Source organism: Colletes latitarsis, chromosome 11 (genome assembly GCF_051014445.1).
Source record: "Colletes latitarsis isolate SP2378_abdomen chromosome 11, iyColLati1, whole genome shotgun sequence".
In the NCBI taxonomy this organism is placed as follows: Eukaryota; Metazoa; Arthropoda; class Insecta; order Hymenoptera; family Colletidae; genus Colletes; species Colletes latitarsis.
In genome coordinates, this window is record NC_135144.1 from 22,693,893 (window position 1) to 22,718,911 (window position 25,019).

Below are 25,019 nucleotides of genomic sequence, written 5' to 3' on the forward strand. Positions count from 1 at the left end.
TAAAAGGAATTTAATGAATTAATACTTTCCAAGAAATCCAACATTGTAAGAAATTATAGAAATTATAGAAGTTTATAAATATGATTCGGTCAAAGTTTTATGGATCCCAAACAATTTTAACTAGTAAATAACACAATTTTTTAAACAAATTTATTTATTCTATTAAGCTACGTTCCTTTTGTACCTCATACTATCTCAATACTGTTTCTAAACCCTCGAATGCTTCAAAATTTACGTATCATTGCTCGAAGCACACATAACACTAGCATTGTGGACAATTAAAGAAGTTTTATCACATTGAAACCATTCTCGCAGATCAGCGTTATCACAAGCACTGCATCCTGCTATTGTGTTCAGTACAAAAAGAGTTTCTTTTATATCTGTCATAATATTATTTTTCACCTTTTCTTGTAAAGTGTCTACAAAATAGATCTTTCTTTTTTAATGTATTATTAAAGCGATATGTCGGAAAGTGTTATGATGTTTTCGTCGTTTTGCGTTCAAAGCACACATACAATTAACAACGACGAAAACGGCATGAAAAGGGAGATCTCGTCGATGATTGGCAAAGTGTTCACTCGAACGTTGCGTGGTATTTCGACCATTCAGTGGCATGGTCGGACGAAGGCTGATTTTGAAGACGAAGCCAGAAATAAAATGATGAAATTTACAATGACAGTTCCTGCATAAAATCAGACAACAATAACACTTTGTATTCAGTGCTACGATACTTGTAATTCAATTAAACGGATCCTCGAAGGTCGAACCAAGGAAGACGCTATCGAAAAATAAAGAAAACGGACAACAAAGATAGCGATAGGAAGGATTGACCATTATGTATGGGCGACGTAACGTAACGTAAAAGCTATGCGTTAATTGTAATCGCATCTTGGTGACGGAATTTTTTATAAGCAATGCTTTTTCTTCAACTTCTCATGGTCTAATCAAGCACTTTTTTTATTCATGAAACCTGTCTTTTTCTGGTTCAAATAAATACGATTAATTTCACCTAATTTTATTTCATACATACAATTCTAAGTTACAAACAATATCTTTTAAAATTAAAATGGAGATTGTTGCTTCTATAGATCGATACTTGGGTATTTATATTTTTTACTCGTTTATATTATTCAACTACCGATACTTTCTTTCTATAATTTTTATTTAATTTTACTAATATTTTCTAGCGTTTTAAAACAATAATAAAAGTTGCGTTTCGATAAGATGCTTGTGATTGTTTTCTCAAGGTGTACTCCATCAAGTATGATCGGGCGCACACTTGAAATAACTCCCAATTCCTAATCTAAAGTTTTTAATGTTTCGATAGTTATCGACCATAAGAACTGTGATGGTTAATGGTACACGAATATTTTAAAAAAATTAAAAAGGAAGCTTGAAATTGTAACGCCGTTACAGGAGAATCCTCCCTTAAGTTCGGAGTCTGAAACCCCGTGAAATCGAGACGTTTCGTTAAGAACGACAGTCGGTTTTCGATCGTCCGTTAGCAGATTATCTATTCTATTTCTGCGACTGGTTCTAGCATGCAAAAACCGTTCGGCTACCTCGGTTATATGATTAATTAGGATTGCAAAACGTCGCGGTACGTTATAATACGAAGACCGGGGGAAGGTCGAGTGCTCGGCCTTGGAGCCCTCGCACGGGGAACGTGGCGCAGAGATACGGGCTCGAATGTTTTCGTACGAAACCGTCCCCGGCACGATACACTTTTACACTTAACGGCCGGTTTCACGTAGTTTCGGTAATCGTGCGGATGTTTCCTGCCCGTGTTCGCTAGATACACGCTTTTAAAAACAACGTCAGCGACACTTTCGCGGAGTTAACGCGAAGCTGGCGATAATACGTGCGTCCGCGACGGATACGTGCACACCACGAACGGTGATCACGAGCCCGTCGAGTGATTCCGTTGTTGTCTGTCGTGAACATTGGAAGCCTTTGAATTCGTCAAATCTGCGGGACGCGTGCTGCTCACGAGAATCGATACAAGCCAATTAAAGGCCGCGGGGGAATTATTAAAAACTACGGTCCGTTATACGAGGGACGAGATAAAGCCAGTGATGAAACCGCGGGTAAATTTCACGATACACGGGTTATTCCTTACGACACGAATTATTCGAACGAATCGCGTTCGCGTTCGCGCGGTGGGCGCGACAAATTTTTCCGATGCGTCGTCCGGGCATAAATTGAAAACCACGAGATACGCCGCCGGATAAGATCGAGTTTATTGGAAACGCGAAACCATCCGTTGGAATAAGAATTTACATAGTAATATTCCACGCGATTTCACGCCGCGCGTGATAAGAAGCACGGTCAAAAAACGCTGGAGATAAAAACACCGACGGATACGTGGAAAATCGCGCAGACGGCGGACACGATTTCTCGATCGTCGTTCACCTGCGCGATCGAACGATCCGCGTTAAAATTTCGTTAGATGTTTATTCGCTAGAAATTGGGTCGCTTAAAATCTCGAAACCTTTCGTTACTTTAACGAGTTACTTAATTAGTTATTTTATGCGTAAACGAGTCATAATGTCGATCTTCAATTTCGTGATAATTTTATCACCTATCAAACTGGAATCCTAGCTTAACTTTTTCCTTGTTCGACCGCTGGAAGCCGATTTCATGTACACTCCTTACTTTTTCAGCAAAAACTCTTTGTATATTTTGAAATTAAGTTGTTAAATTTTGTGAATGTTGAACATTTTGAAAATGTTGAGTTTTGTATTAAAGTTCTGTAATTTTGCGACAACGGAACTTTTATAATCGAATTATGCGTCAACAGATTCGGTATACTTGTGACGACGTAATGCAAGTGTTCAAATTTCAGTTCGCGTAGGAAAATTACACGAATTTCACCTTTTATGCATTGTACGCTTTAATCGATAAGGAATCCACGTGTACAGGACCTTACAAACAAACAAATAGTGCTTGACTGATAAGAAACCTCGCTCGAATGTAGAACATAGATTTTTATGAAACTTTACGTACAGATAAAGTATTGTTTATTTCTTTATTGAAAAATACCCTTAATTTTGTGGATGAAATAACAATTTAGTTAAATTTCTTAAAAACCAAGAGAGGTAGAAAAGAATGTTTAATAGAAGTCTTGAAAATAATTATATATAGAAATTCGAGAAAATAACGAAAACCGTTGCCTGAATAATTGACCCATCGATTAATTTAATTATGAACCTGAAAATTTCTCGCGCGAAGAAAAGTCGAAAGGTCCTACGCCATTTTGCAATCTGGTACTTCGTTTATTAGATATAAGCAGTTACAGTTTTTACGTGTGTGTATGCATGGACACGTGTGTCTTGTGTGAGTGTGTGCATTGCGATCGTGCGATCAGCTGACTGGGATATAAGTAGCGCGTGCCTGGAGTCACGTCGGTAAACTTTAACTGCTTACATCAAAATTCATGCCTTAGATAGTAAAAAAATTTTTTTAACTTTTCGATTCCTCTTCGTACAACGAATCGGTATTTTTCGATTTATCTCGTTTGTTTGAAACGCTTTACATAGGTTTTCGTGCTACTATTTTGAATAAACACTTCACAAATAAAAAACTAATTCGATTCTTTATTCAGACGATCTACACACCGATCTACACACCGAAAATTTGTTTGTATTAAAATTTACCATTTATTAATACCTTATTATTAGTTTATCAATGGTTATCGAATCACATTGTGTAATTGTTTTTCAAAGCCAAACATAATTTACGTCATAGAGAATAAACAGTTTTACTATAAGTATATATTCCACTATCACTCACCTAGAAAAGATAACAATACTTGACGTGGCTTTCTCATAAACTTTAATATCCAAGTGTAGTTTTTTTCACTAACAAGTTACTAACCTCCGATCCGAGTCGACGTTTGGAAGATGTATGTAATCTAACCGATCATGAAACGATTCCAGAAAATTAGCACGTAAAAGACGCGTATCTTGTTATGCAAATATGTCAAATTCACACAGTACCGAAGAAGGTAGAGAAAAAGCCAAAAGAGTAAACACTGAATGTTTACAGTGCAATAAAACATACTATCTTACTTGCTTTAATTATAAACACAAATCATGGAGCTAACAAATTACCTCTTTGTAAGGCGCGATCCAAGTTACTCTGTTTTCATGACATCTACTTTTCAAACTTAAATATTACATATCATCTCCATACTAATAGTGACTAATTCATTACTTCAAATTAAATAATACGATATTGATTCTTTCAATGTATCAAATGTTCCATCAATGCTATAAAAGTATAAAAGCATTTTATTTTAGTAATCAACAAAGATGTATATATCCAGTGTATATTGTCTTAAAGAATAGTAATTAAAAATGATCCATTTTCGATCGATTTTTTTATTTTTTGTGTTTAGGTACACTTTATTTTGATTAGAATAAAATATTGATTGTTTGTTTCTCTTTATAATCTTAAAGATGTCCGTTATTATCATGTTGACTATTAATATTGGTACTAACGATACTTTGTCTTTTTTATGATCTCTATAACGTTGTGACACCGTAATGAATCGTCGTAAAAGTGTTACGGACGCATTGATAAGAACGCGCAATTATAAATTGCCCTGTACCGAGCACGATTAGGTAACCGCGTGCAACGGGATGCACCGTTTTCAAAGCCGATTACGACGCGGAATGTTTTTCCCAACGGTTTCGACGACAAAAGCTGACATCCTTCGATTCTCGCGAACATAGTTAACACTTTTCCGACCAACGACTATGAAACAATAATTTCCTTTTGTTTAACTTAACGATGTAACAAATACAAATATTTGTAAGAATATGGTAATTGCATTTTCGAACTGTTGTCGATTCGACTGTGCGCTGAGGCTGACCTCTCGTTCGAAATAGATAAATAAGACCTATGCTCTTTAAAACACATACCATAAGGCAATATACACAGTATATTTTCAAGTTAAATAAAACGGAATATACTTCCAAGTATTTGAAATGATTAGAATATAATCGAAAATATTCACGTACTTATGTTTCTCGTTATTTAGATTCGGCTCATTATTATAAGCAAGAATCAACCCTCTCATTCCACAATTTTCCCCCTCAACGTTTCCCATATGACCGAGGATGGATAATTGACGACCTATCTTAACTCCAAATACAAACTTTTTCTAAGGATGTCTACTCTTGGATACTTTTTTGGTTGAGTCTGATTTGCAACAACATCACCAAGTCGACGACTCCTTACTCATCCACCACTCATCCTTTCTAAGGAAACAAGTTACAGAACCTTTCCTCTACGATGCGTTATAGAAGATGTCTAAATTTCGTCTTAACTTTCACGAAGAAACGACATGTTCAGCCACGAGTGCCGAATACGTTGAACGTTCCACTCTGTGTTTTTGTATACGTGTTCAAAGGTACCAAAAGCGTCATGGCAAACGGCAGCAAAAATATCTGAGGAAGTCAGAGGCGTTTACAAACAAGTGGGTCGTACGTTTTAAAGCAACAAAACATCCGAAGAAGTCAAAGGCGTTTATAAACAAGTGGGTCATGCGTTTTGAGGAAACAAATCCAGCTGGCGATTTACCAGAACGTGGTACGAAACGAAAAACAACAAATAAAGAAAGCAAGTTGATTGTCGAGACATTTGCGTTAAAGGCAGACAAAATTGAACAAACAAAGAAATCGTTTAATTTTCAACAATACAAAATTTCCCGATACAATAAAAAAAACTTTCTTTTTTGAAGTAAAAGAATGATACAAATTTATTTTGATATCGAAGAGAAGAGTGTTACAGGTAAGTAGAAGAAGTTACAGGTAAGTTCGGACAACAATGCCGTTTTGTACAATTATTTTTGCATTATTAAAAAAGTATTAACAAGTTCTTAATAAAGAGATACAAGTCGTTTAAAATGTTGCGGTCAAAGATCAATTTTTCACTTTCCTTTGTTGTGTTTTTGTACTTTGAAAGTCCGAAGAAGGAGACGCGTTAAAATTGTTAGAAAAATTTGTCGACTCATATCGGACGCGAGATTTTCACTCTCCAATATGGAAGCAACACGGTCGAACCACGTTATCTTAGTGGGGCGGACACCGTCGCGTGGCAATTGAAGAAAATTGATAATTGCGTTTTAAAGCTGCACCGCGCTTAAGTGGGTCACACCGTACGAATCGCGTTTATGATGGAAATCGAAGGATACGTATCTCGAGACCGTAATCTTATTAATACATTATTAGGACCGACCCTGCAGTGCGACGCGAAGGTCGTGAAAAGTGCTGGGAGCCCAAGGAAAAGGTGTTCAGAATAGAAAATGACGTTTCCCGGGATGGGCGCGTCTTCAAGGTGAGAAGTAAACCGAAGACAATATAACGTATATGATTAGATTAACCACGTGCAATAAACATCAGTTGTCGACCCGTTGTTTATGAGTCAACTATTTGTTATCGTCTCGCGGCTCTGATTTATTTTAGTACTGGCGCGAAATGTGGCACGTTAACAGATTGTCCCGGTTTGCGGGCAGATTTTCGCGTTTCCACGCCAATACGTCGTTGGAAAATAATTCAACGATAAGGGGAGTAAATTTAATTTAAATAAATAAATTTTTTTCAGCGTTTACTCGATTCGGAAAATCAACGAGGAACATTGTAAATTTAAAAAAAAAGTATTTAAAAAGGTAAAACGATAATCGTAAGAATGTTATTTTTCCAGTAAATTTCGTGTACTCTTTCTCCAACCTGCTTCCAACCATTCGGTCAATCTAACTTTAAATAAGCGGAGCTCCGAGTGCCCGCTGATGCAGACATTTGATCAGCCATCCAAACCGACTAATTTGCTCTACGATGAGGGCACCGTTAAAAAATACAACGCAACAAGAGGACGATGGAAGAAGAGGAGGAGAAGAAGAGTCAAAGACCAGCACCGTCAGAGCTGGATTCGAATTAACCAGTCGTAAAGTGGGCGGCCGATATATTTAACAGCAGACTGTGCCAGAAGCTTCCTCGTTGAAAATCGACCTCCCGGTGACCTCGCTTTCCAAGATTTTTTAGTTACTCGCGCGACACTCGCAGTGGCGATGTTCGAGCGCGATTGTTTAGGCGCGCGGAACCTCGACGATAATAAACCGAATAAATCGGTCGGATCGGTTGGAAAATGTACCGGCGGGCAGACGTCTAGATACTTAGCGAGAACGACGTGGCAAGAAAAATAACGTCTGCGCGAAGAATCATTAATCATTAATTACACGCGCGAGGATGCAAAGCGCGTTCCGGGAAAAGCAACGCGGCTCGGGAAATTTTCCTTCGTCGCAGTCAACGTTGCAGGAAAGATAAAATATCCTGCTCCGCGGGCAGAAAAAGAAGAGAAGGAAGTAGAAGTGAAATCGTCGAACAGCGACGCGCGCGGTCGTTCGTACGAATAATAAATGTTTTTGTCGTAACGTGTGCGCGTCGAACGGGACAAAAGAGGTAAAGAAAGGTAAGAGAGGCGAAACGTACAATTCGGGGGCTCGTCGTGTCCGCGACGCACCACGGTAGTATTCTACTGTTGCCACGGTCAGACTACGAGGAGGAAGAGTCGTAGGAAGAGAAAAGGCGTCGAGACGGAGAGAGCGAGTCAGATAGCTACGGCAGTAGGCGTAGGAGGGTTGAAACTGCATGACGCTTGGGGAGCGCAGTGATACCATGACGTATCGACCGAACGCGCCACGCGGACTGACGTCATGATCACGGCCTCAGTCAGACCGCGAGCACGTGAACAGCACGCTGGTGATCATGCGGTCGTTGGCTGATAACGCGGCTCCGATTGGCCAGCCACGGCGAGCCCCTCGACGCGATTGGTCGGAGCAGTACGCGCCGCATGATCACGCACACCACGGCCACGGCGTGTCCAACCAGCCGACCTGAGAAAGCTTCATTGCGTTACCAGACGTTCAACGGTTACGTCCATTGCGGCTTTTTTCGCACGGTATACCGTATACGCGAGACCGAGTTTCCCGTCGCTGGTCGAGCCTCTTTAACGTACTACAGTTTCACGCCACGTTTTTTTTCCAAAAGATGGATACGAATCAAACACCGCTCTCACCACCGGCCTCACCCCAATTCAGACACGTAAGTGTACGCTAAATTAAAAGTACCGCCGCCGTAGAGCGACTATCCGCCCGCGAAATACGAACGCAGCTGGGAACAATGACCCAACCCTGTTCCGCATAACGAGCCGATTATTACTATTATTTTCTCTACTTTTCGTGTTGTCTTATAGTTCTTTGGTTCTGTGAACATTTTTGTCAATTTTGATCAAGTTTGTGCCCTTGTTTGTACATACATAGGGTTACTTTAAAACTAGTGTATTTTAACGTTAGTGTATTTTCCTTTTCGCAGATTGAACCGCTTCAATCGTCGTTCAGCGTCGCGGCACTTTTGGGGGACAAGCTGCTGCAGAAAACGAAGAGTACCGAGATAAACGCGAAAAAAGACGACGATGGAAATGCATGGCCTGGTTTACCCCCGACACCTCAGCCTTCCGATTCGGAGGAGGACGAGCCTCTTCGAAAACGGCGATGCTTAGAGCAATGTGAATTGGCGAAGGTAAATACCGTCTTATCGACAGACTGCTTTCTGCGCATCTTAAATACAGAACTCTATCTCTTTTTGATTTTTTCTACGCGCGCGATCGACTGGCCACTCCAATGTGCATGCGCGCATGCGTTGTACAGTTGTTTTGCAAGATGACCCCGTTTACGGCGTGCATTCACTCTTACACCATTTTTGTCGCTTATCCTTCGAGCGAATGTTTCATACCTTCTGACGGTACCAGTCAGAAAATGCATAACTGGCACATTATCATAAATAGATGGCATTAAAATCATCTATAAATGGTACAAAATTTTTAAACGATACGTCATTAAAAAATTTCCTTCTCTTTTCTTTCAATTAAATCCGAAAATACGTGCACCAACCTGTTTAAAATTCTTTAACCTTTTCCGTACGAGTGTCCAATTAATTAGTCGTTTGTTACTTATTCGTAGCAGTCGGTTGACTCTAACGGCCGTAACAAACGCATTGACCAATTTCCACGTTTTGTACTAAAAACTAATCACTAATTAAAAATAATCACCGGCGAAATGCAATTTAAAAGTTATAATTTTCTTATGTTAGCTATTGCTGGACGGTACACCACCTCCGAGTCCAGAACCTGCTCGTGTGTCGGTGATAATGCATGCCAATCGTGACGGTACCTGTAGTCCAGTCATATTAACGCCAAAGACTACAACCACAACCACACAACCGATTCCACGTGTGGCACTAGTCTCCGGGCCGCAGTCGGAACCAAACTCACGGCGGAGCACCACGGAACCGGAGAATGTTCTCAAGAGCCTGAAATTCAAAATGAGCTTGCGAAAGGAGGAGATTATCGTGAACAATAAAAACACGGACCGTGAAGTTACTCAGCCAAAATTACATCTTTTGGCACCAAAACCAGCACCGATTATGGTTACCGGACTTCTTGGATCATCTTTGGTTTTACCGCGAGCACCCCTTCTATTGGTAACCGCGCCTACGGCTACCACCACGACAAGTTTGTCTACTCAAGAGTCGGTTGCTCGACGTCGTGTTTACGAATGCGAGCATCCAGGTTGTGGGAAAAATTACTTTAAATCGTCCCACTTGAAAGCACACACCCGAACCCACACAGGAGAACGGCCGTTTTCGTGCCCGTACGAAGACTGCAGTAGACGGTTTTCGAGAAGCGACGAACTGTCACGGCACAAGCGCACGCATACTGGCGAGAAGAAGTTCGCCTGCACGGTCTGTCAAAGAAGATTCATGAGAAGCGACCATTTGGCAAAACACGTGAAACGACACGTCAGAGACAGATCTTCGTCCGTCGGAGTGACCGGTATTCAAGCTTCCGTTACGCAGATGACAGCAGCGCCTTTAAAGGTTAGCTTACTTCCTGTTATAGCGCCACGAATAACACAATCAACTCATCAAATCATACCACCGCAATTGGCGGCTTAAACATCGCTAAGAGAGTGACGTGGTGTCATTTGATATGCTTGTACCATACCTTAAAGGCTGCGAACCGAGCTTTAATTATCGCAGGATTGAGAACCATTCCAACGTCGTGAAAAAATCGAAAAAATTTATTATCTTCCGATGGATAATCGAAAACCGAATCTACACGTGACGATAGATGTCCTTCTCCGAATTTGTGAAAACTGAAAATGATCGTCGGAGGGTTTTCGTACGTTCTCGATAGAACTGACGTGAAGAATATGACTGCGTCGAGATTGGAGGAATTACAAGCAAGAGTGAGTTCCCGCTTGCCTCTTTAACGAGTATCACATCGTGATCGTAAAACGAATTAACACGAGGCGTACTTACTAGGAAGGGACCTAAAGGCACGAGGAGCGGTGATAAGTCATGAAAACGAGGCTTCTTTGCCGTCCGTGAACCAAGTACCTAAGTGTGTCTGTGATCTGTGATGCATAAGCGCGTTGACCGAGAAAAGAGTATTTATTTAAAAATTCAAAGACAGTTTTTATGAATTAAACACATAACGGCTATGCAAAAAAGAAACGCTAAAGTTATGCAGTTTTCATTATCGTCGACTAGTTATATATGTTAATTATAGATCATATATGTATATCTCGTCCGGTTCAGACATCCTGCCGGGCAACCTAAGACTTCTTACTGTAAAGATAAGTTTTAATGATTTTTCTACAAGATCAGAGATTAATTAAACGACTTATATACTTTCGTAAAATTATTGTGTACACGTACAATTACTGTCGAGCCTTGTTCTATCCTCTCCTCTGTCCTTACGCGTCCAACTATTTAACCTTCTAATGATTTACAATGGTAAGACGTAACAAACTTTCCGTTTATGACCAGAAGCATTTATTACGAATTGCATTGGTGCGTTTTATAGTTACAACGATCAGTCCTTAAACAGATTAACGTACTAATTTAGATTTTTTTAATTGAACCTATTCAAAGTTTAGAATAGAAACTAGCTTTTAAAACGAGTTACTACAATACGATAAATATTTTTATGAACTTTGAAAAGTATAAAAACTAGCGCTAGAACATTTCACTCCTCTTCGCTTGAATTGCATAACCACATCACGTAAAAAACGTATAACAAACATCGTTAGATCGTCATTTTTCAAACAAATAACAGTTTAAGATAAATACGGAAGGTCATGAAAAGAGATGACCAACGGCGGGGAAAAACGCGTTTTTATGTGCATTTACGAAGAACTCGTTAGACGCATCGATTGGTTGGACGATAGTGAACCGTCTGCATGTGTGACGTAACGTCTGCTGTGATTTAGATAAATACGGTAAGCACTGAAACACTTGCTATGCACAAACGTTTTTCAGTATTGAATTCATGATATATATTTCACGGTACTAAAGAAACCTTGCAGTATTGTCGAAAATAATGTATTAATAATAAATATTCTACTATCAAACGATTCAAACGAAAGTAAATATTTTAAAAAAACTAACGTCATTGGGTATTGTACAGATCGATGTGTCGTAAATTAACACATTTGGACTCAAACGTTATTTACACGTGGAAATGAGAACTCCGGTGACTCAGATCGATTTGAAAAATATGTGTGCAAGTTGAATTACGTACTAATTAATGAATATTAAATGTCTCTTACTATCATTAATATTTCGTTGTGTAATTACTATTATTTCATCATTTTTGACGCAATGCCATTTTTAAATAACGAATAATAATAATATTATTTCTACTTCGATAGTTTATTATAATGGACTATGAACTATATAAAGAGGAAACATTAAGAAAGAAAAAATTACCCACTAAATAATTTTTGTTTGTATATTGGAAAATAATATTTTTATTTTTATATTTGTTTTTTTGATAACCTTCCAAGAACTAATAAATCATCTGAAATAAAAAAAAGTTCTTATAGTAAAATTTAAAAAAATGGAAGTATGCTTGATTGGTTCATCTTAATTTCCATTTGGGAAAGAGAAAATAATATTTTTTTTGTACTCAGTTTTAATTTAGTTATCGCATACTTTGCAATAAATGTTCATGTTTAAATGTCTTGCAAATGGTCTTATACATTTATCATATGTTGATGAATACTTATTACCTTTTTGTGAAGGACAGATATAATATCTTTTACGTTTTCCGTTAGCTTCGTTTGATGAGTTGATTGAAAATTCGTACTAAACGAATATTCTTTTTTACTTCAAACTTCAGCTAATAATTTCTTTTTTTTATCATAAAAATAATTAAAACGATTATTCGCGGTATGTTCCATCTAACCATCACCAAAGTTAATTTCCAAATCGCTGTCGTAATCACTATGTACACGCTCGGAGTCAGCATGATTCCTCTAGTGAACTGAATGCCTGATATTAAAAACATGTGGTTAAGTTTCTTCATAACTAGGACTATTCATGGATTCGAAACAACTTGAACGGTGCCATCTTTCCACTAAGAATCAATTTGCAGACAAAAACTTATTTGTGTACAATTACTGAATCTATCTTTATCTGAAATGGTTTTGATATACAGAGAATTTTGTTGTTAAAAATTCCCGGTAGGAACATGATACTTAAATCAGAAAACAAGAATTTTGATCATTTGTTTTTAAACTAAGAAACTCTTTCCTCTCGGATAAAATGTGACCCAGTGAGGGTAATTGAAGGTTAAATGTATAATACAAATCGTGGGGCGAAAGAACGGAAGTATAGGATAAAGTAAATGAATGTTATATCAAAGCAAAAAGTTTCCATCACGCATCATATGAAGAGCTCAATTACATTCAAGTGTTTGGATACAATCTCATCTCAGCTGATTAAGATCCACGAAGACACCTTGCATACAATTTCGAAGACCGCGATTTTCTTACGTCGAAATATCTTTATCTTCGAAAAACTATTGACAGAGATCCATGAAAACTTTATACAAATTTACATATAAAAATAGAACTTCTAATGGCATTCACATCTTTGTATACATATTTTTTAAATAATTATACATAATTGATAGTTTCTGTCCGCGTATTAATTGACACTAGAAAATTGAAATTGAAATTAGGAAAAGAAACAAACTCGCATTTAGTCACAACTATGATTACTATGATAACTACACAAAACAATAATACATTTACTATGTTAAATACGCGTAAAGTTAATTTGTTATAAGAAAAAATACAGTAGAAAGAAGGAAAAATAAAATATTCCATTCCAAACATTATCGTATTCCTCACACTTGTTAAAAAGGATCGTCTTAACGTCATACATAATTCGCAAGGTCATCGATTAAGATAAGATTTTTTTATCGTTCGTTTGTATTCGTCCAAAAATTGAATTGCCAAAAATATATTTCCTGAGAAATACACGTAGATTTTGATCTCTTAGATATTTTGGTATTTAATAATCTCCCGAAATAAAAGTGCAATTTTCTGATACAACATTCAACGAGATAGCATATTCGTAATTATTTTAGGTTACTCTCTCACGCGTATTACTTATATCTTTATTAAGAATTTTAACAATAGTCGGCTGTTCGAACAAGTATATTGAAAGCTAACCAAATAAGCAGATCTTTGACTAAACAAAAAAAAAGAGCCCGTTTGTGTCTAAATCGACAAATATACAAGTTCAATTTCAATTTATTTTTATACTTCTAGCTTTCTACCCATATTCTTGGCAAACTAGTGCAGGACAAAGTTGTACAGGTCAACTTAAAAACATGATTCTCGCCAATGGTCTCTCACGAAACCTCGTGGTTTCTTGCATCAGCCAAGGACTCGGTCTCTTTTAATGTTGTAAATGCCACAAACAGGTGTGGGACCGGTAGATGACGTAAAATATCCTCTTAATTACCCGCATTTGCTTTTATTAAAATTTGTCTCGACCATTAAAAACGTAGGATGCATTAGAATTATTTCTTTTTAAACCGTTTAAAATAAACATCTCTAACCACGGAAAAGTTCAATTTGCACAATATTACTATCATTGTGGTTATTATTATTATTATAAGTATTTAAATTTGTCGATATTGTGTCTGTGTACTGGTATGATTGATTTATTCTTTTATACATTTTGGTAATTTTTACATTTATTAAAAAAACGCGTTAATTTAAGAACCGATAACTATGAAAATAACGGACAATATTATTGATTAATAAAGACTACCCTGTATGTTTTTCTGCCTATTGATTTTTATTTGAAAAAAGACTAAATATGTAAAGTGAAAATGGTACTATGCAATTTTTGTTATCAAAATTACTTGAAATTTAAATGTATTTATAAATATATTTTAATCAACTGTATCATGGTACTTTTTAATGCCACGTAAAATTAAGGTTAACCTTTTTATTGAGCTTCTCTGAATTAACTTTTTTATTAAACTTCTGTTTATTTCGCGGAAGTTACATTTACCATACCCGTTAATGTTATCGAGTAGGGAACACCTCAATTTTTTCCCTCATAAATAAGCATATACCTGAAAGTGCAATACCTCCTAGTCATTGCATCAAGTACAAGAATTCCACTCCTATGTCTTTCACAATTCAAAGTGAATAAAAAATTTTAATTAAGCGATAAATTTATTCGTATACATGTACCAATCATTCATTATTGAATACCTTGATAGAGTATAATAGATGTACGCTCACGCATTTGTACTGTCGTTACTTTTATGAAGGATAATGTTTACAAAATTATATTTTATAACTTTATGAATAATAAAATATATACATATATTTCAAAACAATAAACATGTATACATATAGTTTGCAGGCCTATATTATTTTTTAAAAATACCTTTTACCATTGAACTATATATATTATGCAAATATTAAAGTTATCTCAAAGTATAAACTGTATAAAAATGCTTTAATAAATAAACATACAACTATCTTGCATTGTCATTCGTTGTAGAAAATACAAATTGATAGGACAGTCTTAATATGTATATATATAAGTATATAGAAAAATATAGCATTTTTAAACATTATAATCGTCATTCATGCCATTATTATAAATGCATCAAAATTTCAATCATTTAGTTTTCAAGTTTGGATACTGTATAAACTTGAACTATTTAGTTTTGAGTTTTATTTATTGTTTATGGAATTTTTTGCTTGAATCTGATGCAAAATCATATAACATCTGGCACGGTTTGAAAGCGTCGCCATAATTACTTTGATATTCCTCCATTTTATTTACTAATTTACCGGCTCCGTAATGATCTACCCAACGGAAAGGTCCACCAGTAAATGGAGGAAAACCTAATCCAAAAACAGCTCCTACATCACCTTCCAACTATAAAAATATATTATTTTATACACGAAGAGATACAACGTACATAATGCATAAATAATAATTCGACCTACTGGATTAGCCAATATATTTTCTTCTAAACAAAGCACTGCTTCATTAACGAATCGAGATACCATTCTTAATTGACGATCTTCGTCTAATACACTTCCTTTTGGCTCAAGTTTATACTTCTTTAAAATATCTAACGCTCCAAGATTAACATTTCTGTTTTTCGTATTGACTTCATACACATATATACCTTTTCCAGATTTTCGGCCTAAAAATTGTAGATACCTCGTTAAATATCTGTACATTACAAGGATAAAATCATCACAAAACCATTAATAAGAAAGAAAATACCAAGGAAACCAGCTTTAACCATATCACCAAGTATATTTACATCTCCACCTCTAAAACGTTCGCCTAAAACCTTTACGAGATAAGCACTTATATGAGCACCAACGTCAATTCCGACTTCATCGGATAAGGTTGCTGCTCCAACAGGAAATCCAAATTTTTTTGTCAAATTATCCAGATCCATTGGATCCATACCTTCCTATTTTTTTTATGCATTATACTTTATCTTAATATATTAATTAATGTGAATAGAAATAAAAGTATTAACCTGCATTAATCTAATAGCTTCAGATAACATAGCAGACAGAATCCTTGTGGTATAGAATCCTGGACCGTCTCCAACGGTAATAACTGTCTTACCTTGTTTTAAACCAACATCAACCGCAGTTTTAATAGTTTCGGTCGATGTTCCTTTGTGCGTTATTATTTCTAATAGTTGCATTTTATCTACCGGAGAGAAATAGTGCATTCCAATCACCTAAATATCAAAGTTTTATTAGACTAAATTTACAAGCACAGCGCTATCATTAAGGGTCGGCGGGTACCTGAGATTTTAGGACCCGACAATATTCAAGTACCTGATGTTGGGTCGGATCAGGAGCCCGAATGTTTATACTATTTCAATACTTGAATTTTACAACATGTCGCAACAGATCAAACAAACTATGTCTACGGAAAATTTGTAAAAACTATAAAGGTGCCCGCCCATCCCTACTTGTTTTCCCTTACTTTATCTGGACGACTACTTCCAGCAGCTATTTCAGTAATAGGAATTGCTGACGTATTCGTTGCAAGTACGCAATGCCCTGGCGTGCTTGCTTCGATTTCCTTTATAACTTTGTGTTTAATTGCAATATCCTCAAATACAGCTTCAATTACTATATCTGCATTTTTAAAGGAACTATAATTTAAAGTGGCATCAAGCTGGGAAAAGTATTTATCTTTTTGAAGACTAAAAATAAACATAATTTACACAATAAATGTTTGAAATTATAGACTGGATATAGGAATAAATTCAAAGGAAACACCCTATACAAAAATATCTCAACGAAAGACAAGTTCCGAACTTACGTCGAATACTTTTTTCTCTTTACAGCATTATCCATTCCCTTCTGTATTTGATTGACACCTCGATATAAACCTGTTTCATTTGTATCTTTCATAATTACCTCAAAGCCTTTGTCTATGCTAACTTGAACAATACCTGCCCCCATTAGACCAGCGCCAACAACAGCAAGTTTCCTAATATACATACAAAGTTATATTTCTCTAAAAAACTAATCATTTTTATAATGATATGCAAAAAAATCTGCTCACTTAACAGCACTTTTAGGTGTACCAAAGCGATTCCTTTTACATGCCGTTTGTCCAAAAAATAAACTTATGAGACCTTTAGATTCTGGTGTAATTGCCAATTCACCAAAAGCTTTAATCTCTACTTCACTGCCAACAACTGGACCCTTATCTAAACCAGTGCGTATTACATCTAAAATCTTGAGTGGAGCAGGATACAAGCCTCCAGTCATTTTCATCACTTGTGCTCTTGCTTTTTTGAATATTTGATCTCTGACAAACTTAAATGAAAGAACATAGTTCACAACCTTGTCAGCCAATGTTTTAGGACCACGATTAATTTTCAGAGTCCCATTTGCAATATCTTTTGCAGCTTTAATAGCAGTTTCTTCTAAATATCTCATAGAGCTATAAATATTGCATATATAGCTTTCATATATATAACTTTCACAAAAGTACACATTAAAGTAATTAAAACATTTCTCACTTTTTTTCTGATGTTTCAACTCCTGGACCAAGACGATTTACTAAAATATCTACTATTCCAAATTTTTTAGCTTTATCTGCTCTCAAATTTTTACCAGTAAGAACTATATCTAATACATTAGGAAGTGCTGTTAATCGAGATAATCTTTGACTGCCTCCTCCTCCAGGCAACACACCTAACATTACTTCTGGTAAACCTAAACTAGTTTTTGGATCATTGGTAGCTATTCGATAATGACAAGCCAGTGCAAACTATATTGTTTAAATAAAACTTTAAATGAGCAAAAGTTAAGGTGTATAAAAATATTAAAAACAATATACAAATTATAATTTTGTAATTTATATACCTCTAAACCTCCTCCTAAACAACTACCCTGAATTGCAGCTACAATTGGTTTTTGGCTTTGTTCTACTTCATTAAAAATACTGTTACATCTTGAAGATATATTATAACCATCTTCTATATTTTTAACATCTCGTATCAAAGTAATATCTGCACCAGCAATAAAACAATTTGGTTTTCCACTTATAAGAACTACAGAATTCACAGCAGAATTTGTTTTTATATTGTGTAAGATATTTGTAAGTTCATCCGCCATTTCATAATTCATTGTATTTACCTACATTCAGATATATTAATGTATTTATTTGAAATGTATATTACTTGATTCATTCTATTTTTTTTATAATGTTTGATAATTATAAACAATAATATCATTAATATCTCTTAATATGATATAAATATTATACCTTGACTCCTGGAGAATCTATAGTAACCAGAGCTACATTGTCTATGATTTTATATTTCAAATGTTTTGAGCTTGCTGCAGTAGCAAGAGTTCTAATTGCTTGATACATTCCTGAAAGCAAAACTTATGCAATGAATTACATAAAGTTAAGGTAAACGGAAAAAATAAGGACCTGCCCATTATATTTATTGCATATTGTTATGGCACAGAAATATATTAAACATTAAATATCAGTAATCCAGTTCAACATATGTGATATTAAAGTATAATATTCAATATCTATGTAGATAAATGTTATATAGTCTTTAGGTGTTTAATTCTAAAGTTAAAATATACTCATACATTAAAAATGTTCTTTTACAATTTTACAAATTATTAATGTTTGTTAAATATTACATGGTTATTACGTTTGCAGAATTTATACTTTCATTGTTATAACACAAAAATCACAAGTTTGTCAATTAACAATACAAAATACAAATGTATACATATATAAATGTATTCTCTGTTCGTGCTTACCTGTTTGAACTATAAAATTTTTATTTATGCACGAAGAACGTGCAATAGCATTTAATAATCTGTATTGAGACATATTTTAAAGTATTACCTGCATACGTACAAATAAACAGTATTAAATGTGAACATGGAATGAATACTATTCTGAAAGTACCTTCTACAGGCACGCATGCGTTCAATATGTGAGTTGGTACTAGCCTAACTTATAGAATTCGCTATACTTTTCGAAGACTTTGACCTCAAATTGATGCACTTAATATATGATACACATGTTCATTGAAAGATAATTTGAATATTTTGCACTGTTTATTGCAAATAGACAGGTCATATATATAGATTAGGTCATAAATGATAACAATTTACGAAAGACTTTTTTCTGTAAATATAAAAAGCTCGAGTAATTGTAATAAGCAGTATTTTGAAAAAAATATGAATAACTAGTATAATATATATATTACTGTCTGTAAAAATAATTAATACTTTACATTTATAAATTATTATTTAAAAATTGGTGGAACTCTATAACAACATGTAAATGAAAAATGTATATAAAACTTTAATGTATGAAATATATTTATAACACTAATAAAGTTTTAAACAACATAAATGTGTGAGTATATTTATCTTTAATTTTGTATATATTTTTTTTATATTACTCCTTTGTCTGTGTAACATTATTTTTGTATTTTCCGTACTTAGTAACTAACGGTTAGTAAAGTCTAATTATCTTATCTATCAACAACATAACATAACTAAAAAGTCCAATTATCTTATCAATCATTCTTTTATTGAATTTACTGCATACGAAACGTAGAATCACAGATAAGATACAAAATAAATATTTCATTTGACGGGCATAGACAAGATAAAGAATAAACGTAAGCATTTCTTTTTCGAGTTACAAAGATTGGAAGCTTGCGAGTCCTTTATCATGTTTATGTCACTACCAATATTATCGGTTCAAATAAAAATTGAACAAAAATTTAGTCGAATAGCGAATGGAGGATTACAAATAAATCTGACTCAATTAATTTCACGAATAAGAACTAAATCGATCTTATTCCTTGTATTTTATTTGTGATTGGAATTATTCATTATTCACAAAGATAAATCCTAAGAATAAACGATTAAATCGTAGCCTAAATTCTATTGTATATATCTGTTTCATCGAAAATTTGTTCATACGAGGTTTTATCTTCGAGATAATTGAATTTAGAAATTTGTTGAATACGCTAGCGATTGAGTACAAGTTGCTCTGATATGTTTGCCCATTAACCACGATTTCTACTTGTACTGAAATTCAAATTGTACTTTATTGTATGGATACACAATGAATTTTCAAAGTCAAACTGTATTTTTTAAACAATTTTAAAAATAATAAAATGATCACTTAACCCTTCTCTCCTTTCCCTATCGTTACATGGATTATAACATATACATATATTTTAATTCGAACAAATGCCCTAGTATCGGCTAAATAAAAAACGCCCATTTTACAACCGTGAAGCAAGTGTCTATCTGATAGAATCTGCTCATGTTCAGAGTTCAGGTTCAAATGTAAATGCACCTTTAGATGACACAAATTACATATGCTTGACCCTCTGATCTGCCTCATCTGTAGCTGTCCTGTGCGAGGACTTGTCAGTTTCCTGATGTCCATGACATTACATTTGTATAGTTTATGTTTTTGTAATCAGCGGGCTGCGCATATGCGAAAAAAATGGTCCGTCTGAGACACCTCTGATTTGTATGCAAACATCTACATAGTTATATATAGAGGAAAAAATCAGTAATAACACATTGAGGCTTAATTTACGCCGAAGTTATATAATATCGATGTAGTAATTTTAATTCGTGTAAACGTACTATGCAATAACTTGATAAGTATGTAATGTCATGCAGTACAGAATACTTTTCCAATATTCCATTATAATGTGGAGTACATGTAATGACTAATATCATGTTTATTTAAAATCACATTGTTCTTTACTTATAAATTATGTTACATCTCATCCCTTATATTGTTTACAGCTGTCCAAGACATCAAATACTAGAATGTTTTCATGCAAGAAATATTTAACAGGAGCTGCTATAGCTTTGTTATGCGTATTTATCTTCTGTGAATATTTGATATATTATTTTGTGCTTATTCAAGTAAGTGACATTAATATTAGATGTAATTCTTATGTACATAGACAAATTTGTAAAACTTTTTTTTCTAATATATTAGTGTTCATGGCCTACTTTGGACTCTCGTAAAGTCGATAAAACAATTCCACAACCAAAGAAAGAAGAAACTCCGGTGCATGCATTGTTTATAGCAGATACCCATTTGTTAGGTTCTAAACGAGGACATTGGTTTGATAAATTAAAAAGGTCCACCTTATGTATAGTTTTTATTATTTATTCATATGTAGATAGAATTAAATATTTTTTAATAAAATGAATCTTTTCTTATTCAGGGAATGGCAAATGTACAGGGCATTCCAAACTATGGTTACACTTCATAAACCAGACATAATTTTCATATTAGGTATGCAATAATATGCATTTTAAGTAATATGAAATAATAAATAATAATGAAATGTTATAATTATCACAATAGGTGATTTATTTGATGAGGGACAATGGAGTAGTTCTGCAGAGTTTGATCAGTACATACAAAGATTTCATTCGCTATTTTCAGTACCTAAAAATACCCATCTTTATGTTGTTGCTGGAAATCATGATATTGGATTTCACTATGGTATTATGAAATCTTGCATATCCTTGTAATTAGTTAATGTTCCTAATAAAAAAGAAATATTTATTTAGCGATTACGCCATATTTGAATCAAAGATTTATGAATGGTTTAAAATCACCAAGTGTGAGAAGAGTTAGTATAAGGGGGAATCACTTTGTTTTAATCAATAGTATGGCCCTAGAAGGAGATGGATGTTTCTTGTGTCGTCCTACGGAAATTGCATTAAATAAAATAGCTGGTACATTTTATTTTTTGTTTAAAAAATAAATGTTTATGAAAATTAAAGTTTGCGAACAAAATACATTTTCTTTCAGCACATTTAAGATGTGCAAAAGGTATTGGAAATCATTGTAGTGAAGATAATGCAATTTCAAGATATAGTAGACCGATACTTTTGCAGGTCAGTAAATAATTTCTTGATACAGTAGAAGTTGTATTATATTTCAATTATAATTATAGCATTACCCAATGTATCGTGAATCAGATGAAATTTGCCATGAAACTGATCAAGCACCAGATGAAATAAAAGATATCAAATTTAGAGAACGATGGGAATGTTTGTCAAAGGAAGCATCTGAACAAGTATATAAAATAATTTATGAGCATTATTATTGAAACGTTGACTATAAAATATTTAACTTACAGCTTTTAGATATATTGAATCCAAGACTGATCATTAATGGCCATACTCATCATGGTTGTAGAAGATTACATTTAGGGAATATATTTGAATTTACGATACCATCATTTAGTTGGCGTAATAAAGATAATCCTTCAGTCTTACTTGTAAGTTAAAAATTTTAAATATATAATTCAAATTCATTATTTCACTATCATTATACATATAAAATAATACTGATATTCCAGGGTGTATTTACTCCTAATAATTATTCTGTATCAAAATGTTATATGCCCGTGGAATCTACAGAAATTCAAATTTACATTATGAGTATAGTGTTTATTTTTATATATTTTATTATAAAATGTAAACTAAAGAAGAGTCGATATTACCTTTTAAATTTTCATTGAAGTTTAACTAGTAGATTATGATAACTAATTATAGAAATAAGCAAACACATGGAAATATGAGTCTCTGCCTTTTTAAGGTTTGTATATATTTAGAAATAGTAATTATATATTATTTACACTATTTACAGTACAGAATATTTATTATTTGTTATCATATATTAATAGAATCCTTCAATGCAATCAAATTTGAAGCATTTGTTCCAGTATTCTTATATATGCACTTCAATTTTTTTTGTATTTTTATACTAAAATATAATATATAATAAAAGTTGCTCATGTGTGTGTGTGGGTGTGTATCAACAATCTTTTGCAGATATAATTTGCAAAGCATTACCATTTTATTACGATAAAACGAAGAATAATATAAATTAATGTTGTTAGCTATAATACTGACATTGATTATGATTGATATTATATTTTTATGAACTTTTTATACTGTTTAGAACAGTAATATTAGTATAGTCAATGCAACCTATATAATTGTGTGTACGCGTGTATATGTATTGTGTGTATATAATTTTTATTGTATATGTATAGTGTTCAGAACTTTATTGTATGAGTTCGTGAATACTGTATAAGTACGAAATATTTCAAAACATTCTAATAAAAAATTAGAAGCATTGAACATCTATTTCATTTTTTAAATATCATTTTGCCCGCCCGAATTGTTTAAAACTCTATTCGAGGCCCGGATACCCATTAAACGAAAGTTTTCATCTATACGATTGTGTTCACAGTCTTTTTTATCTTCAAATTTAATTCATACTTTCTTTCTGTCATCAATTACTTTTATAAATTAAATGTTTTCAAATAGGACCGCCAGAGATCATGCCATAGCGTCGAAGTAGATTTAAAAATAAACATAGAAGCCTATAAATTATAATAGTTGTTATATTCATTGGTTACTTTGTTGGCTATTCGTTGATTACCGCGCAGGTGATATGATTGGGGTAGGCCAACACGACGCGCGAGTGAGAGAAAGATCCGATGCATAAAACCGAGAGAGAGATAGTGAAATTGGAAAAATGACGCCTTCCTTTAGATAACGATATCTCTGAAACGGAAAGTCGGATCGACATAAAACAAAAATCATTTTAAAGAGAAAGCTTTGCCGTTCCTAATAGTGACACCGTTAAGGGGGAAAACACGAGTAGATTCAGATAAATCATTGAACGAGCCGATTTTATTGCACGCTTCGTATTAGTGTACTTTCTTATATAATACTACACATCATATATCAACAATTAGTATAGTATTAGTATAGATGTGATTAAAAATTTAGTTGTCAGAAGTAAGTCGCAATTAATAATCAGGAACAGCCGATTCAGAGGAACAAAAAATCCAAAAACTCACCGATCGTTGAATGCAGCACTAGTATCTGGATGACCATGTTATCCATTGAAAATCGTCAACGAAGTCATCCACGAAGTTCTCCGGATCCAAGAATCATGAATCCTTGACAAAATGAGATGCCAGAATTCTGTAAAAGAAAATAGAAAAAATAACATTCTGTTTTTCAAATTATAGAGATTTTAGTTTCAATAAAAAGATTTCTAATCATTTTGAACATTTAAAATCGATATAACAAAATTTGGAACTAACAATAACAATTTTTTAACAAAGTATAAATATACTTACAATTTTTCGCACGTGGGACATCGCCAAATACTCCTGTTCAGTGATGCACTGTCTCTAATACCGATAACGAGTAATTTTTACTTTGAAAAAACAATTGCAAAAGTTGTTAAAGATTATAGTAGGATATTAAATTAACGCGACCGAAAATTAATCATCGGCGAACAAATGTATCTACTATCGCGAATCATAAAGGAAAGAGAGCCCCGATGCTCTGTACAAAATTTACGTGTGCGCAATATACACTGACTCGACTTTCGCGTGTATCTAAAATGTATACGAAACTCTACTCGAAGCCACTGTGCTTCGAAAAACAATAAACTACACTACGCAACAAGCACTGATTCTACCGACCGCATTGCACGCGGTCAACAAAATTACTGAAAAAGAAAAATCTGATTAGAAATAAGAAATAATTAAGTAAGCATATAGACCTGTCTATTTATTGAAATAATACTAAATCGATAAAAATACGAAAATATATGTATAAACGTACGTAGGTGCATACTTACTTGTTATAATAAATTTTCTGAATGTTCGATTTTAAATTCCCGCGATTCGATATTTCGAAGCATTATGGCGTCGATTGCAAGCCGGTAGCGTTCTTTCGAATTGCAGCAATCAAATTCTGTAACATACATAAAACACAAATTTCAATCAAATGCATCAAAATATATGTTCCTACAACTCAATTTAGCATCAACTGAACACGATATGTGTTCCATGAAATAATAATTTCGATTAGATGTGGAAGAAAAGGCGCAAAATTGATTCAACTTTTTTCTCGATTCCGACTGAATTTGTGAGACACGTATTAATATTGAACGAAATCACCAACAGAGAGTGACGGAGTGTACTAGTAGCGATTAGAAACATTTAGGTGCGAATAA

General features: G+C 34.2%; 3 protein-coding genes and 2 long non-coding RNA genes across 9 annotated transcripts in view; 4 read left to right on the forward strand and 1 right to left on the reverse strand.

The window, feature by feature from the left end:
- The window catches only part of LOC143348135 (uncharacterized), a 253,899-nt gene that overhangs the window by 115,711 nt on the left and 113,169 nt on the right, over positions 1-25,019 (forward strand). The window lies entirely within an intron of this gene.
- LOC143347804 (uncharacterized) lies at positions 6,246-8,092 on the forward strand. The gene is made up of 2 exons (XR_013080667.1): positions 6,246-6,342; positions 6,709-8,092. It is a non-coding gene; the product is annotated as an uncharacterized LOC143347804 (long non-coding RNA).
- On the forward strand, positions 7,973-10,764 carry LOC143347802 (uncharacterized). Its single transcript, XM_076777334.1, has 3 exons — positions 7,973-8,105; positions 8,376-8,582; positions 9,153-10,764. Exons 1-3 carry the CDS (start codon positions 8,052-8,054, stop codon positions 10,014-10,016), a joined length of 1,125 nt encoding a protein of 374 aa, XP_076633449.1. The 5' UTR covers positions 7,973-8,051; the 3' UTR covers positions 10,017-10,764.
- Positions 14,878-18,900, reverse strand: Mtpalpha (monolysocardiolipin acyltransferase Mtpalpha). Its single transcript, XM_076777617.1, has 11 exons — positions 18,725-18,900; positions 18,207-18,316; positions 17,804-18,076; positions 17,458-17,708; positions 16,995-17,378; positions 16,749-16,919; positions 16,407-16,629; positions 15,946-16,155; positions 15,681-15,876; positions 15,395-15,597; positions 14,878-15,323 (listed from the first exon to the last, which is right to left on the reverse strand). Exons 1-11 carry the CDS (start codon positions 18,795-18,797, stop codon positions 15,120-15,122), a joined length of 2,298 nt encoding a protein of 765 aa, XP_076633732.1. The 5' UTR covers positions 18,798-18,900; the 3' UTR covers positions 14,878-15,119.
- On the forward strand, positions 20,377-23,017 carry Pgap5 (Per1-like protein PGAP5). Of its 5 annotated transcripts, none has more exons than XM_076776645.1 (10): positions 20,377-20,468; positions 20,753-20,875; positions 20,952-21,097; positions 21,184-21,254; positions 21,327-21,467; positions 21,536-21,703; positions 21,780-21,865; positions 21,925-22,047; positions 22,111-22,251; positions 22,333-23,017. In XM_076776645.1, exons 2-10 carry the CDS (start codon positions 20,777-20,779, stop codon positions 22,492-22,494), a joined length of 1,137 nt encoding a protein of 378 aa, XP_076632760.1. In that variant the 5' UTR covers positions 20,377-20,468; positions 20,753-20,776; the 3' UTR covers positions 22,495-23,017. The 5 variants fall into 5 exon arrangements, with proteins under 5 accessions (XP_076632760.1, XP_076632757.1, XP_076632758.1 ...); XM_076776642.1 differs by having other exon boundaries at positions 20,383-20,666; XM_076776643.1 differs by having other exon boundaries at positions 20,383-20,655.